At 37.1% G+C, this 13631-nt stretch overlaps 1 protein-coding gene across 1 annotated transcript; it reads right to left on the reverse strand.

Annotated features, from left to right (window-relative positions):
- Positions 1-816: 816 nt before the first annotated feature.
- LOC108342270 (uncharacterized) lies at positions 817-2197 on the reverse strand. The gene has a single exon (XM_017580020.2). It carries the CDS (start codon positions 1975-1977, stop codon positions 1015-1017), a length of 963 nt encoding a protein of 320 aa, XP_017435509.1. The 5' UTR covers positions 1978-2197; the 3' UTR covers positions 817-1014.
- Between the last annotated feature and the right edge of the window lie 11434 nt (positions 2198-13631).

The raw sequence follows: 13631 nt of genomic DNA on the forward strand, positions 1-13631 counted from the left end.
ACATTTTTAATATATATAATAGTAGTAGTAGTAGATATGAGTAACTCATGAGTTCATGGACATGAATGAGTAGACATTTGTTATATATTAACAATGAAAAAAGTATTTTCATATTATATGTGTTTTTAGGTTTTTGGGATTAAAATTACTTTTAAATATGCAAATTGTTTTAAGACTTATATTTGTGGTGTGAAATTTATTGGGATTTATCTTTTAGAAAAAAAATCATTTTATTAATATTTTGTTATATAACATTATTTTAATTACACTTCAAAATCAAATTTCAGTTGAGTTTACTTTTAGATAATTTAATTTAAATTTTTCAAAAAACATTGACCTATATCATACACGTACAAATAAAAAAACTCAAATATTTTTATTCTGGCAAGTAGCATAACTTATGTTTTTTGACAGGCATAATGCGTACGAGACTCCTGTCCGCCACATAATATATGGATTAATTTATCTCTTTTTCCATCAAAATCTACCTAATATATAAGAGATTAAATATTTTTTTATTAGTATTTTATTAGCAGTTAAACTTATAATTTTTTTTAGTTTTCTTTCCATTCTTATTTTATATTTCTCAAATAACAAAATAATAGAACCCGTAACGTCTTTCTCATTTTCCTAATATATGTTTATCGTAAACTATTATTATTTTCATACTTAACAAATTTTTACATACATTTTATTTAATTTTTAATCTCTTTCTTCTTTACAGATAAAAAATTAACATTTTTTTTAATGAGCATCAACAGTGTCACTTTTGAAATAAACTATTTTGAAATCATAAGGTGTGAAATAACCATCCGAAAATCATAAGCATTTTATGAAGGTTTATTTCTGAATATGGATAAAATACAGTAATGGGAAGCAGCAGCAATGTACAAGAGAGGAAGAAGAAGATGAAGATGAGTATACATACATATATACGAACAAAATAATCGCAATCCAATATCTGTAAAAGGTTGAAATCCCTTGAAAGAATGAGCAGAATGAGCAGAATAAGAATCAATTTACGGTCCAAGCATAAAGCAACAGAGAGAAACCAGTGGCATTGCTACCACAAGATTTCGTGGATGAAGAACACGAAGATCTCCCACACTCACTGCTCTCCTCTGCCCACTGCAACACGCTTGAACCCGAAACGCTTTTCTTTATTAACTTCCTTTCCGCCACCGCCATTTCCGGCCACACCGCTCCGTCCCCCACTTGAAACACAAAAACACCGTGACCATTCTTCTTCTCACCGTCGTCGTTAACCACCCAACTCAACACGTCCCAATAAAACTCCACTTCGATTCCGTCGATCAATATTTTCTCGTACCCTCGGAACTTCCACGCCAACCGTTTCACCACCAGCCGCGTCTCGCCGTCCACTTTCACGCGCATCGCACCCCCGCCGCCGCCGCACTCGATCTCTATCACGTGCTTGGACCCCATGAACACCGCACGCGACACGTAGCATCTGCTTCCGAACACGTGCTCTCTCCTCGACAGCAGAACCGGCTCAACGAGGTTGTCGCTTTCGCCCTTGCCCAACATCTTGCGCCGCCGGGTTAGATCGCGGAGAAGATCGCCGAGGAAAAATTGGAGCTTGCCATTGTGGGTGATCGCGAGGTAGAACCGCGATTCCGGTTCGGCGGAGTTTTGTGCGAACTCAGCGCGCGTGAAGTTCCAGTGGAGCTTGATTTTGCGGTGGCGTATGGATTTTACACCGTGGCGTGTGAAGAAAGAGAGCGTTGTTGAAGAGTTAAGAGAAATTGTGACGGAAAAGGCATCTGCGGCGGAAACCGTTAGAGAGTGAGAGAAAAGGGCTTTGGACCAACTGAGAGTGAGATAAGTGGGGGAGTTGCATAGTTGAGTTTGGTATATGCATGTTACCACATTCTGAGGAACTTGAGAACAGTAACTGCTGCCTGAAGAAGAAGAAGTTGTGTTGGGTTGTCTGAAACTGAAACAACCTGCGATCATGTTGTTCGATTTCTTCTACGCTCCAACCATGACCATAAAGGTGCGTGCTTTTTCTTTGTATGTGAATGAAAGATGGAGAGGATGTATTAATAGAAGTTTAATTTGAAGGATGTTGAAAAAAGTGTGGTGCGTAACATGGTTTTAATGATGAGAACAGAAGGGTAGTTTGGTTGGAATGATGAAGGTCAGTTGCAGTGACTTTTGATTTGGTCATGTTTTTTTTTCCTTGATTTGCGCCTTTGACAGGGCAAGCCATTGGAACAGTGGGTTCTTTATCATGTGCCACTGAGCTGGGTTGCACTCACTTTTTCCAACTCATCGAACTCACTGTCTACTTATGTAAAACACTTTCTCATTTACTTACATCACAACTTCCCCTTTTCTCAATTCATGTATTGTGTCAATCATCCCAAAAGCTGCTCATTATTATAATGTGTGCAACGTATCTTTAATCATTATATTCTCACACCATTTACCAACAATTCAGATTTTTTATTGATTTTTTTTTACTGTCTTTTGCTGTGTTCTTAAAACATCAAAATTAATAATATCCATCAATATATTTTCCAGACAAAACATAAAAACAATATAGTTAGAATAGAGAATCCAAATTCTTTGGCCAATTTCACCATTTTAATGGCTTATATTAGTTTTTATACTTTCAATGTTAATTGTATAAATTGAACTTTCTTTTAAGCAACGTAAATTTTACCTATATTCTTTAACTAAAAGTTATATAATGTGTTTTGATCAATTAGTGTTATCGTTACAATAAGTTACAATAAATCATCATTCGTTTTAACTTCTTTTGTTACATTTTTAAGGACCAAATGTTACATTATTGGTTCTACTGATAGTAAATATTTCGATTCTAATTTTATTGAGTGACATCGTTAAGATAACGGTAATATTTGTTTTTGGAGGCTTGTTCATCACAATTTTATTCATAAAAGATATCTCCATAGGTGGAATGAATATATAAACTCTGTTTGATCTTGACTTCCAAGTTTTTTGAGTGACATTATTAGAGTCAATCACCATACATATAAGGTGTTGTTTGTCACAATTTTGTTTTTAAAAGGTGTCTCGATGAGTGGAAAGAGTATTTAAGTTGTGTTTGACCTCGACTCTCAAGTTCATGGAGTGACATTGTTAAGATCAATTACCATACATGGTATTGTTTGCTTTAGAGCCTTGTCTGTCATGATTTTGTCCTTAAAAGACATTTCGAATAGAGAAAAGAAAAATAAGTATTGAAATTGTCTTAACCCTTGTCTCCTAAGTGACGTGTGATTATATATATGGTAGTAATAATATGTATGCCATTTATTTGTTTTCTCCCAGTGTTTTCAAAGAAATTTTTACTCATGTGTTTAATTTGTTAGTGTACCGTTTGCCCAACTTGGTCGAGCTCTAAGGCCAAGCTCAAGGCTGCCCTTCATCTAGATCGAGCTTTAGGCCATCCTTTTTCTAGGCCGAGCTCTAGGTAAACCACCTTATCCTTCCTTCATCTAGACTAACTGTTTAGGCCATCCTCCATCCGAGTCGAGCTCTAGGTCATCCTCTACCTTGATCAAGCTTTAGGTTGTCTTTCATTCGGGTCAAGCTCTAGGTCGACTACCCTAATCGTTCTCCATCAAAAGATCATCATGCACATTATATGCATCACTTGCCAACCAAACAGTTATCTACTGACTTTTGCATCAAAATATTTTTGCAGGTACCCTTCAAACAATTATAAATGAGTAAAAAACTTCGAAGAACGAAGAAGGACTGCTATAGAGCTCAGCCAGTCTACAACAACCATTCTCTTAGTGTCAATCATTAACCAGTCTTCGATACAACTCACCCAATATAACCACTATACAACAACTCTTGTGATAGTATCTATTAGTTAGCTCAACCAATATGCAACAATGTTTCACCGAGCTTAAGTTTTGGCGAGTCTATAACACGGATTTCTTTACTTTGTGAAATCATTTTGTACTCACGGGATTTTTTTTATGAAATGACACAACTTGTCCAACTTAATGTTCGCAACCGCGGCAGGTAAGTCTACCAAGTTTCAAGTAAAACAAACCTAAAAAAATTGCACTAAGTGATCTCCTACTTCTTGCAGTCTAATGTTGATCGTGACTATGAAGATTTTGAACGTTGCATGGTTGGGGTCCATCAAACAACGGTTAACCGATAGCACACCATTCTCAGTGCCAATTCAATCTCAGCTGTTAGATGAAGATCTGACTGTTCACATTTTTCTGATTTCACTGTTGCACTATTCTCCCTAATTGCACCAAATCCAAATCCACGATTATGTTAAGAAACCAAGCTAACATCACAACTCACTATCAGTGTACTTGCAATGGAATTACGAATTAAGATAAATTGTTCTTTTTCTTTAAAATTCGTTTTTTTTCTTTAAAACTCTCTCTCAATGTAAAGAAAAAAATAAATAGAGAAAAGAAAAGGTGTTTATGTTTCTGATTAAATTCTATATTATGTTATAAATTGATGTTTCAAATGAAAATGTATGTTTCATCTTTATGTCTTTTTTTATAAATGTTATTTTCTTAGGTACTATATTTTTTATGGATTTTTTTTATCTTTTATTGAATTTTCTTTGTGTTTTCAAGAGTTCAATACTCTTTTTGTTATTGAATATATCACAAAAAGAATGATTAAATAATATAAATTATTTCTAAAGTATAAATGAATTCATAACCTAGGATAAAAATTTATTAAGTATTGTAATTATTGAAATAATTTATATTGTGATGTTAAAATATGAGGTGAGTTACTACTAATATGTTTAACAGTTGTAAAAATTACGAATGGGTTAAACTTTAATGATATTAATGGTATAAAGGAGTAAAAACACATCAGAAATTTCATTAAAAAAAATATAGAAAAAAACATTTGAAAAGCATTCAACCACAATATTCGATCACTGATTTGAGTTAATCAACGAATTATATTGTAATAAATTTATTCTATTTTAAGATGGGGTTATATGTGAGATGTATAATTTATATATTTTAATAATTGATAATTTTAAAAATTATTAAAATTTAATCCAATAAAATATTAGATATGATTAACGAGAAGACAAAATGTTTAAAGAATTATGAAAATATTTCATTCGTTTTTTCTTTCTCCGAAACAAACATTGATTTAAAAACAAGACTAAAAATATATTGTTTGAAGTAGGCATACATTTTTATGTGTAGAAATGATTGTTATCTTGACCCATATTTTTTTTTAATTAATTGTTAATATATTTGCATAACTTAATAAAAATACATTTTTCAAAATTGTATTCATTAGGTAGTTTCACGTCAACTAGAGATAAGGTCAATTTAGAATATATAAGTGAGTGCAAATCTCATCTTACGAATTGGTTTTGTAGGATTGAGTTAGACAAACCTCACTCTACTTGTTAGATATATTATCTTTATTTTATATTTTATGTTTAGTTAGTTGGTTATTATTTCTTATTTGTATTTTGGGCTTAGCCCATATTTTTTCTATTATAAATAAAGAACCCTTTTTGTACATTCAACACAAGGGAGATTAATATCATATATGGTTTTCACTATATTTAACTTGGTATTAGAGTGGACTCGCTCTGCTGTCTCGCCGGTGCCACTGTCCACCAATCGTCCATCGCCTGCCGCCAGTCCATCGTCGTCAAAGTTACGTTCGTCTAAACCCTTAGGGTTTTCTTATTCCTTGTTGGTACGATTCGTTTTCTTCAGAAATGACGTATGACAATACTTTTTTCTTCTCCAGAAATCCATCAATTACCTTCGAGAAACTAAATGGAAAAAATTATCTATCGTGGTCTGTTGCCGTTGAAACGTGGTTCCTTGGCCAAGGGCATTATGACCACCTTGAGCGAGATGGAAGCCATGTGCCTGTTGAAAAAGCTTATCAGTGGAAACAAGAAGATTTCCAGTTGTATGCCCTGTTGTGGCAATCAGTGGAACCTAAACTTCTTATATCTTTGAGGGCTTTCAAAACTTGTCATTCCTTTTGGAAGAAAGCTCAAAGCATCTATGTCAACGATATTCAACATCTCTATGACACTACAAACAAGCTTGCATCTCTTAAAATGATAGACCATGATATGATATCCTTCATGGTTGAAGCCCAATATGTTGTCGAAAAACTTAGGATGTTTTTTGAAGGGGACTCATTAGAGGATATCAAGAAGAAACTAGACAAATTTTACATGGTGTTGATCCTTCGTGCCTTACACCTCGATTTTGATCATCTTAGAGATCAACTTCTAACTAGTCATGAGGTCTCCTCTATGGAAACATTGATCACTCGCCTTTTGTGTGTTTCGGTATCTCAAACTCAAGAAGTGCATGAATTAGTGGAGCCTTCTGTCATGATTGTTACACGAGGAAGAGGAGGACGATGAGGTCAAAGACGTTCTCAATGTACACCTTTTAAAAAAATAGATTAAAAGAATAAATCAAACTCAAGATAATTATTACTCCTACCTATTAAGAGTATATTATATTATTCTTACATAATAATTTACTTATCATTAGAAATTATTGATCTTTTTATTAATTATACTGATCACATAAAAAAAAAAGAGTATAATATTGCCTAATGTAACATCCCGATTATATAATAACCAATATTATATAATAAAGACGTTAACATCCAAATATAGAGAACAGTCGGAGTATGACGTGTAATTAAATATGAAATTACAGTCATTCATCAATAACAGAAACTGAAAATTTAAACTTGAACAATGGAAAGGATTTAACACTACAAGTGTTTAATCAAGAAACTATAAGAAGACTATTCCGCAACATCAGCAACCTCCAGCTCTTGCTTCAAGGGAAACTCCGCGACAACATCTGCTCCCATCCAAGTGGATGATCATCGCCAAAGAAACATACCCAAACAGCACATAACAAAAACAATGCAAGGGTGAGCTAGATATAAAAGCATGTTATACATATAACACATTTAATTCAATGTTATCATACTTAGATTCGTATAAAAGAGCAATTATAGCATGTTCATTAACCATAATTCCACCCACTCATACAACATGCAAAAGTCATCCAAACATGGTAAATTGACATCTAAAGACTTGTTACTTTATACCCCGACTCGTCCGGACTAGAATGATTACCGAGCTATGGCGGGTCTTGCACTCGTGATGGCTTTATGGAACTTGAGCACTACCGCTCTGGCACTCCCGCCTGGTGAAACTTTGGGCACTCCCGCCCGGTGGAACTTTGGGCACTCCCGCCCGGCCACAATCACGAGGTTAATCCGTTATTACTCACCTTGGATCATATGGAAGCATCCAAGACTAGGACCTCCTGCTACTCCTCACCACATGTTCAATCCTCTCTACATGAGAAGAAAGACCATTGGAGATTCAGGATGACCCCCAAAACTGAGCTACCATGTAATCATTCTATACAACCCCAAAACACCACCATGTATCCTCTCCTTGAGGATCATGGAATTACGTCCATGAATTATACTGTTACGTTAAACCTTATCCCAAATTATGAATGACTAGATACCTCCACAATATCACATTAAATCCAACGTATTTCATACATTCACATAAATCCCATCACAGTATATATTTTTCAAACATTTTGCACATAATTCAATTCAAGAGAAATGAACTTAAAACCCATCACCATTTGCAGACCATTGGATGGACGAACACTATTCACCGAGCGTTATAAACCGAACGCAAACTATGCCAATTGAACGAACGCTCAAAGTTTGAACACAACTAGGCCGAACGCTAAAACCGAACGTCAAATTGGATTCAACACTATGTGGCCGAACGCTGATTGATACTTAGGACGAACGCTATTTATTAACAGGCCGAACGCTATTTTACTGATCACCCAATCAGGACGAACGCTTATATTGATACCTAGGACGAAGGCTAAGAAATTTAACAAAATGACCGAACGCTCTCTGCCGAACGCTAATTCCAGAATACTATAAGAACGGACGTTATTAGATGCTAGGCCGAACGATCATAATCACAGCAACACCAAGTTGGATTCAACACTACTGAGCCGTACGCTAATATCAAGTACCTAGGCCGAACGTTAGACCATTGAACACCCTATCGAATTCCTCACTGTCTTGGACGAACGCTCAAAGATTAAACTTCCTCAACAGCCGAACGCTATATAAGACGGACGTTTAGAGCCTAGTTAGATAACTAGATCACTTTGCCGAACACCTAAATATTGGCCGATTGTCTTAGAACTGAGGACAAATGATTTCAACTTAACCGAACGGTACTAACTCTCCTGACCGAACGCTACACTCATCAGGACGAACACTCAATATATAACTTAAGGACGAACGCTCAACATACAACTTAAGGACGAACGCTCAACATACAACTTAAGGACGAACGCTCAACATACAACTTAAGGACGAACGCTCAACATACAACTTAAGGACGAACGCTCAACATACAACTTAAGGACGAACGCTCAACATACAACTTAAGGACGAACGCTCAACATACAACTTAAGGACGAACGCTCAACATACAACTTAAGGACGAACGCTCAACATAAAACTTAAGGACGAACGCTCAACATACAACTTAAGGACGAACGCTCAACAGAAGAAAAGACCGAACGCTCGACTTAGAATAAAGGCCGAATTGGTCGAGCAAATTGGACGAACGTCCAATTCAGCTCGAACGAACGCGTTCCGCTGCATCTCGCGCTCCGGCGCGAGATGCTGTGCGCGGCATTTCCAGAGGCTGGGGCGCCTGGGCGCGACAGGGGCGCCCGGGCGAGAATTCTGCAGAATGCAGAATTCTGCAGATTTGAGGCCAGAACCTCGTTTTACCATTTTCAACCCTTTTTATTAACTTCTAACACCCTAAATTCATGTTTTATACTAGATTGAACTTATCTAATTGATTATAAACGTTCCATATTCAATTCTTAAGGGATTCATACTCAAATTCAACCATAAAACACCAATTTTCACAACTTAGATATCCAAAATCCAATTCTACCACTTTACACCTATTTTGATCAATTTGATGGTTCTAACAAGTCACAATACAGTGGGTGAAACTGTTCCCAAGGCTCAATAACACTCTAGACCCCAAATACTCAAAATCACTATCTCACTTCCTCTCCAAAAGACTAAAAAGCTATGAAATTCCAATTTCCTTCAATTCTAAAACATACAAGATTACATACATGAATCAACACATCAATTTCAGTCCAACCATACATACAACCACAATTTTCTAGCATCCTACTCATGCAACCACTATCAACATCCAGAAAATCCAACTCCCCTTACCTCTTGAAGACCTCCTAGCAAATCTTGAATGCAGTGAAATTCCAAACGTTCTCTGCCTCACCACTGGATGCAGCAAGCTTCCTCTTCTCCTTCTCCCGTACGTGCAGTAAGTTTTCTCCTTCCTCCAGATGCAGAATCCAAAACTCCCTTCAATCCCTGGTTCTCTCTTTAAGAAGAAAGGAATTGGTGTACTCCACTGCTGGTGCCAGCTCAGTCGTCCCCTTCTCCATCCTCAGTGCTCAATCCCACTATGAAGGTAAGTGATGATGGTGCTTGGAGCACTTCTTGGTGGCTGGAACACTCCAAGGTGGGGAGACCCACCACCATCCACTGCTGCCCACTTAAAGCTCCACTAGCCGCCCACTACCTCAGCTGCAGCCGCCCACTAAGCTTCTTCTCCCACTACCAAAATGCAGCCCCCTTTTGAAACCCTTCCTCACCACTTCAAGATGCAGCCGTTCCTCCCCCTTTCCAGCTAAGGACGGACGCTCGGTCCTTACATTCTCCCCAACAACAAAAATTTTCGTCCTCGAAAATTAGGCTTAAAAGGATAAGTGGGGGTAAGCTTCTCTCATCTCGTCCTCTAACTCCTAGGTAGAGTCGCCCGTTCCACTGCTCCAGATAACTTTGACAAGTCTGACATCTCTTCCTCTAAGTTGTTTGTTTTGACTCTCCTCAATCCTTATTGGTTGCACCTCAACTGACAATTCCTTTCTCACTTGCACACTCTCAACCTTAAACACTGACCTTAGGTGATCTTCATGCTCATGTGAAGGAGGTAAACCAGAAACTTCTTCAGGAAAAACATCTTAAGAAGTCACTCACAATCACAAGTTTCACACTTCGATTCTCCTGTGCCGCAAGATCTGAAACTTGAATCGGTTCCATAGGTAATAACACTAAGAAGCACTATCATCTGCTGCGCTACTCTGATCCTTATACTTCCTTACTCACCAATTTACTTAAAAGAACATTTCCTTCATGATGACTGTAACCAGCAAAAGATCACCCTCGAAGAACCTTTCTCAGAACTTTTATGACCTTACAAAACTCTGAAAACTCTTCCCTTGCATAATAGCCTTGTCATTCATTTCCTCAACGCTGTTTTCTACTCCACAAAACGACCATGCCCAAAATCACTCCTGATTGTTAAGACTTATACTAGACTATGCCAACATGTCCTCTATTTCTCTTCTACGATTCTTCAACCTTGTAGTTCTCCCTATGATTATACTGAGTCCAAATATTATTGCTCTAACTCAACCTCCATCTTCCTCTTGCACTACACGACTTAAACAGGAACCACCCAAAAATTTCGGACGCTGGTGTTGCCTAAGACCCCACTCCAAAGTGAATTCCACTTCTCCAAGTTATAAAATCCCATACTTGTTGCAGAAAACCAACCAAAACCTTTACACCATAAAGATTTATCTTCTTTTTTTCACATATCCATGCTAATCTCTTTTGATTCCCACACCCCTTTTTCTTCACTTCTAATTTGATCCACAATTGATATATATATAACCGGTGATTTTTCTTCTTGAAATATGAAGCTTCTATTAAAGACTATAAAGAACTAGAGAATTTGTTTGAAACAACAAACCTCCCTTGAATCACACCTCAAACTTACGAAAGAACATCATCATCTCTTCTTCATTTGCAATTTACAGACATCTTGAATTCTCATAACACTTGCTTCCACCTTTCGCTCAACTATACTTGATGCACCACCTTCGTTCTCCTTCCCTGTCAAGAAACCACTCCAAATAAACTTCAAACTTGAGCCCTTAGATTAACTCCACAAACGCCACAACACTCATAATTCTTCTTGCACTCATCCCGTCCAGATTAACTAAAAACCTGCTTCGTCAAGAATTGCCCTCTTCAACTCGGAATCATCAAAATACCAACCCTATCTTTAATTCTCTAAACCTCAAGATACTCTTAACTAACAACACCAATACTCTGACCTTATCTGAACTTACCAACTCACTGCCTTCTACAATCCATCATTCAACATCCACTTCTCTCTTGATCAAACTCAGCCGAACACTGAACATCACTATAAAACCATACCTGAAGAAAATTAACTTTATCACAATCTGCAACTTCATAACTCTAAACATCTCAACCAACCCAAACTTCTCTGATTATTCTCGATACCTCCTTTAGCAACTTATACTACAGCCACCCTTTATCATCTATTCTAAAACCTTTCTCCATCCACTGTGCTCTTAATTCTCTGACCTTATACTTTCTTACCAAACTGGCATTCTGGTGTACTCCTTCCTTTAACCTTTGAAATCTCTCATCTCAGCCAATGATCAAACATTTATTCTATACGAACCACTAATCTTGAAACATTCTTCTGAACTTGACTATGCATTCTCCAATAGCGATTAATGCTTAACCACTCCATTTGGTTATTCAACTCACAGTCCTATAATACTCCAATTCTCCTCACACACTTCATGTTCCCTTAACTTGGAGATCCGGCTTCTATTACACCCTCCCTAAATCCGTTCTATGGTTTACACACTGCTCCTCAAACCCTTTTCTTCTAACCTCTGACGTTATTGATACACTGAACTTAAACTGATCTCTCAAACTTTGTCACACCCATGCTTACCCAAAGCTCATCTTATTCTAACCTTCAAACCCAACTCTTCTTGTGGAATACACGGTATCTGACCTTCTGACTTTGTTTTCTTGAAATTTTCTTCATCCATAACATTACTTCCAAACTCTAATATCTTCACTAGCCCTCCGAAGCTTAACTTTTTAGTCTTCAATCTCCTATCTTCAAGGCAAGAACTTGTCTCAAAGGCTTAACCCAATTCCAATAAAGGTATACAACTCAAGTCGTCCTCGAATATGCATTCCAATACTACTATAGAGCACATAACACTACCACAAAACAAGAACAAGACAGGAATTTCTAAGGGAAACAACACTGAAACTCTAACTCTTTCTCACCTCAAACCTTCAGAATTAAGAAAGGAAAATCATCTACGATAAAAGTCATGAGTGTGCACCCCCATTACTCTTATCAAGACGTTTTCTGTTCTTAAAACTTCTAGTCAGATACACACCTCACAATATAGACTTGAAGAAATGGTAAATCATACCATCTACACCCAAGTCTTCACAGAGAAGACACGGCAAACCCACAACACAAAGGTCATCCTAAGGACGAACTGCTCTGATACCATTAATGTAACATCCCGATTATATAATAACCAATATTATATAATAAAGACGTTAACATCCAAATATAGAGAACAGTCGGAGTATGACGTGTAATTAAATATGAAATTACAGTCATTCATCAATAACAGAAACTGAAAATTTAAACTTGAACAATGGAAAGGATTTAACACTACAAGTGTTTAATCAAGAAACTATAAGAAGACTATTCCGCAACATCAGCAACCTCCAGCTCTTGCTTCAAGGGAAACTCCGCGACAACATCTGCTCCCATCCAAGTGGATGATCATCGCCAAAGAAACATACCCAAACAGCACATAACAAAAACAATGCAAGGGTGAGCTAGATATAAAAGCATGTTATACATATAACACAGTTAATTCAATGTTATCATACTTAGATTCGTATAAAAGAGCAATTATAGCATGTTCATTAACCATAATTCCACCCACTCATACAACATGCAAAAGTCATCCAAACATGGTAAATTGACATCTAAAGACTTGTTACTTTATACCCCGACTCGTCCGGACTAGAATGATTACCGAGCTATGGTGGGTCTTGCACTCGTGATGGCTTTATGGAACTTGAGCACTACCGCTCTGGCACTCCCGCCTGGTGAAACTTTGGGCACTCCCGCCCGGTGGAACTTTGGGCACTCCCGCCCGGTGGAACTTTGGGCACTCCCGCCCGGCCACAATCACGAGGTTAATCCGTTATTACTCACCTTGGATCATATGGAAGCATCCAAGACTAGGACCTCCTGCTACTCCTCACCACATGTTCAATCCTCTCTACATGAGAAGAAAGACCATTGGAGATTCAGGATGACCCCCAAAACTGAGCTACCATGTAATCATTCTATACAACCCCAAAACACCACCATGTATCCTCTCCTTGAGGATCATGGAATTACGTCCATGAATTATACTGTTACGTTAAACCTTATCCCAAATTATGAATGACTAGATACCTCCACAATATCACATTAAATCCAACGTATTTCATACATTCACATAAATCCCATCACAGTATATATTTTTCAAACATTTTGCACATAATTCAATTCAAGAGAAATGAACTTAAAACCCATCACCATTTGC

The sequence above is a fragment of the Vigna angularis genome, chromosome 6 (genome assembly GCF_016808095.1).
Source record: "Vigna angularis cultivar LongXiaoDou No.4 chromosome 6, ASM1680809v1, whole genome shotgun sequence".
NCBI classification, from domain to species: domain Eukaryota; kingdom Viridiplantae; phylum Streptophyta; class Magnoliopsida; order Fabales; family Fabaceae; genus Vigna; species Vigna angularis.

What these genes read in the sequence shown, in the direction of transcription:
- LOC108342270 (XM_017580020.2), bottom strand. Translation starts at nt 1,977, where the DNA reads ATGATCGCAGGTTGTTTCAGTTTCAGACAACCCAACACAACTTCTTCT.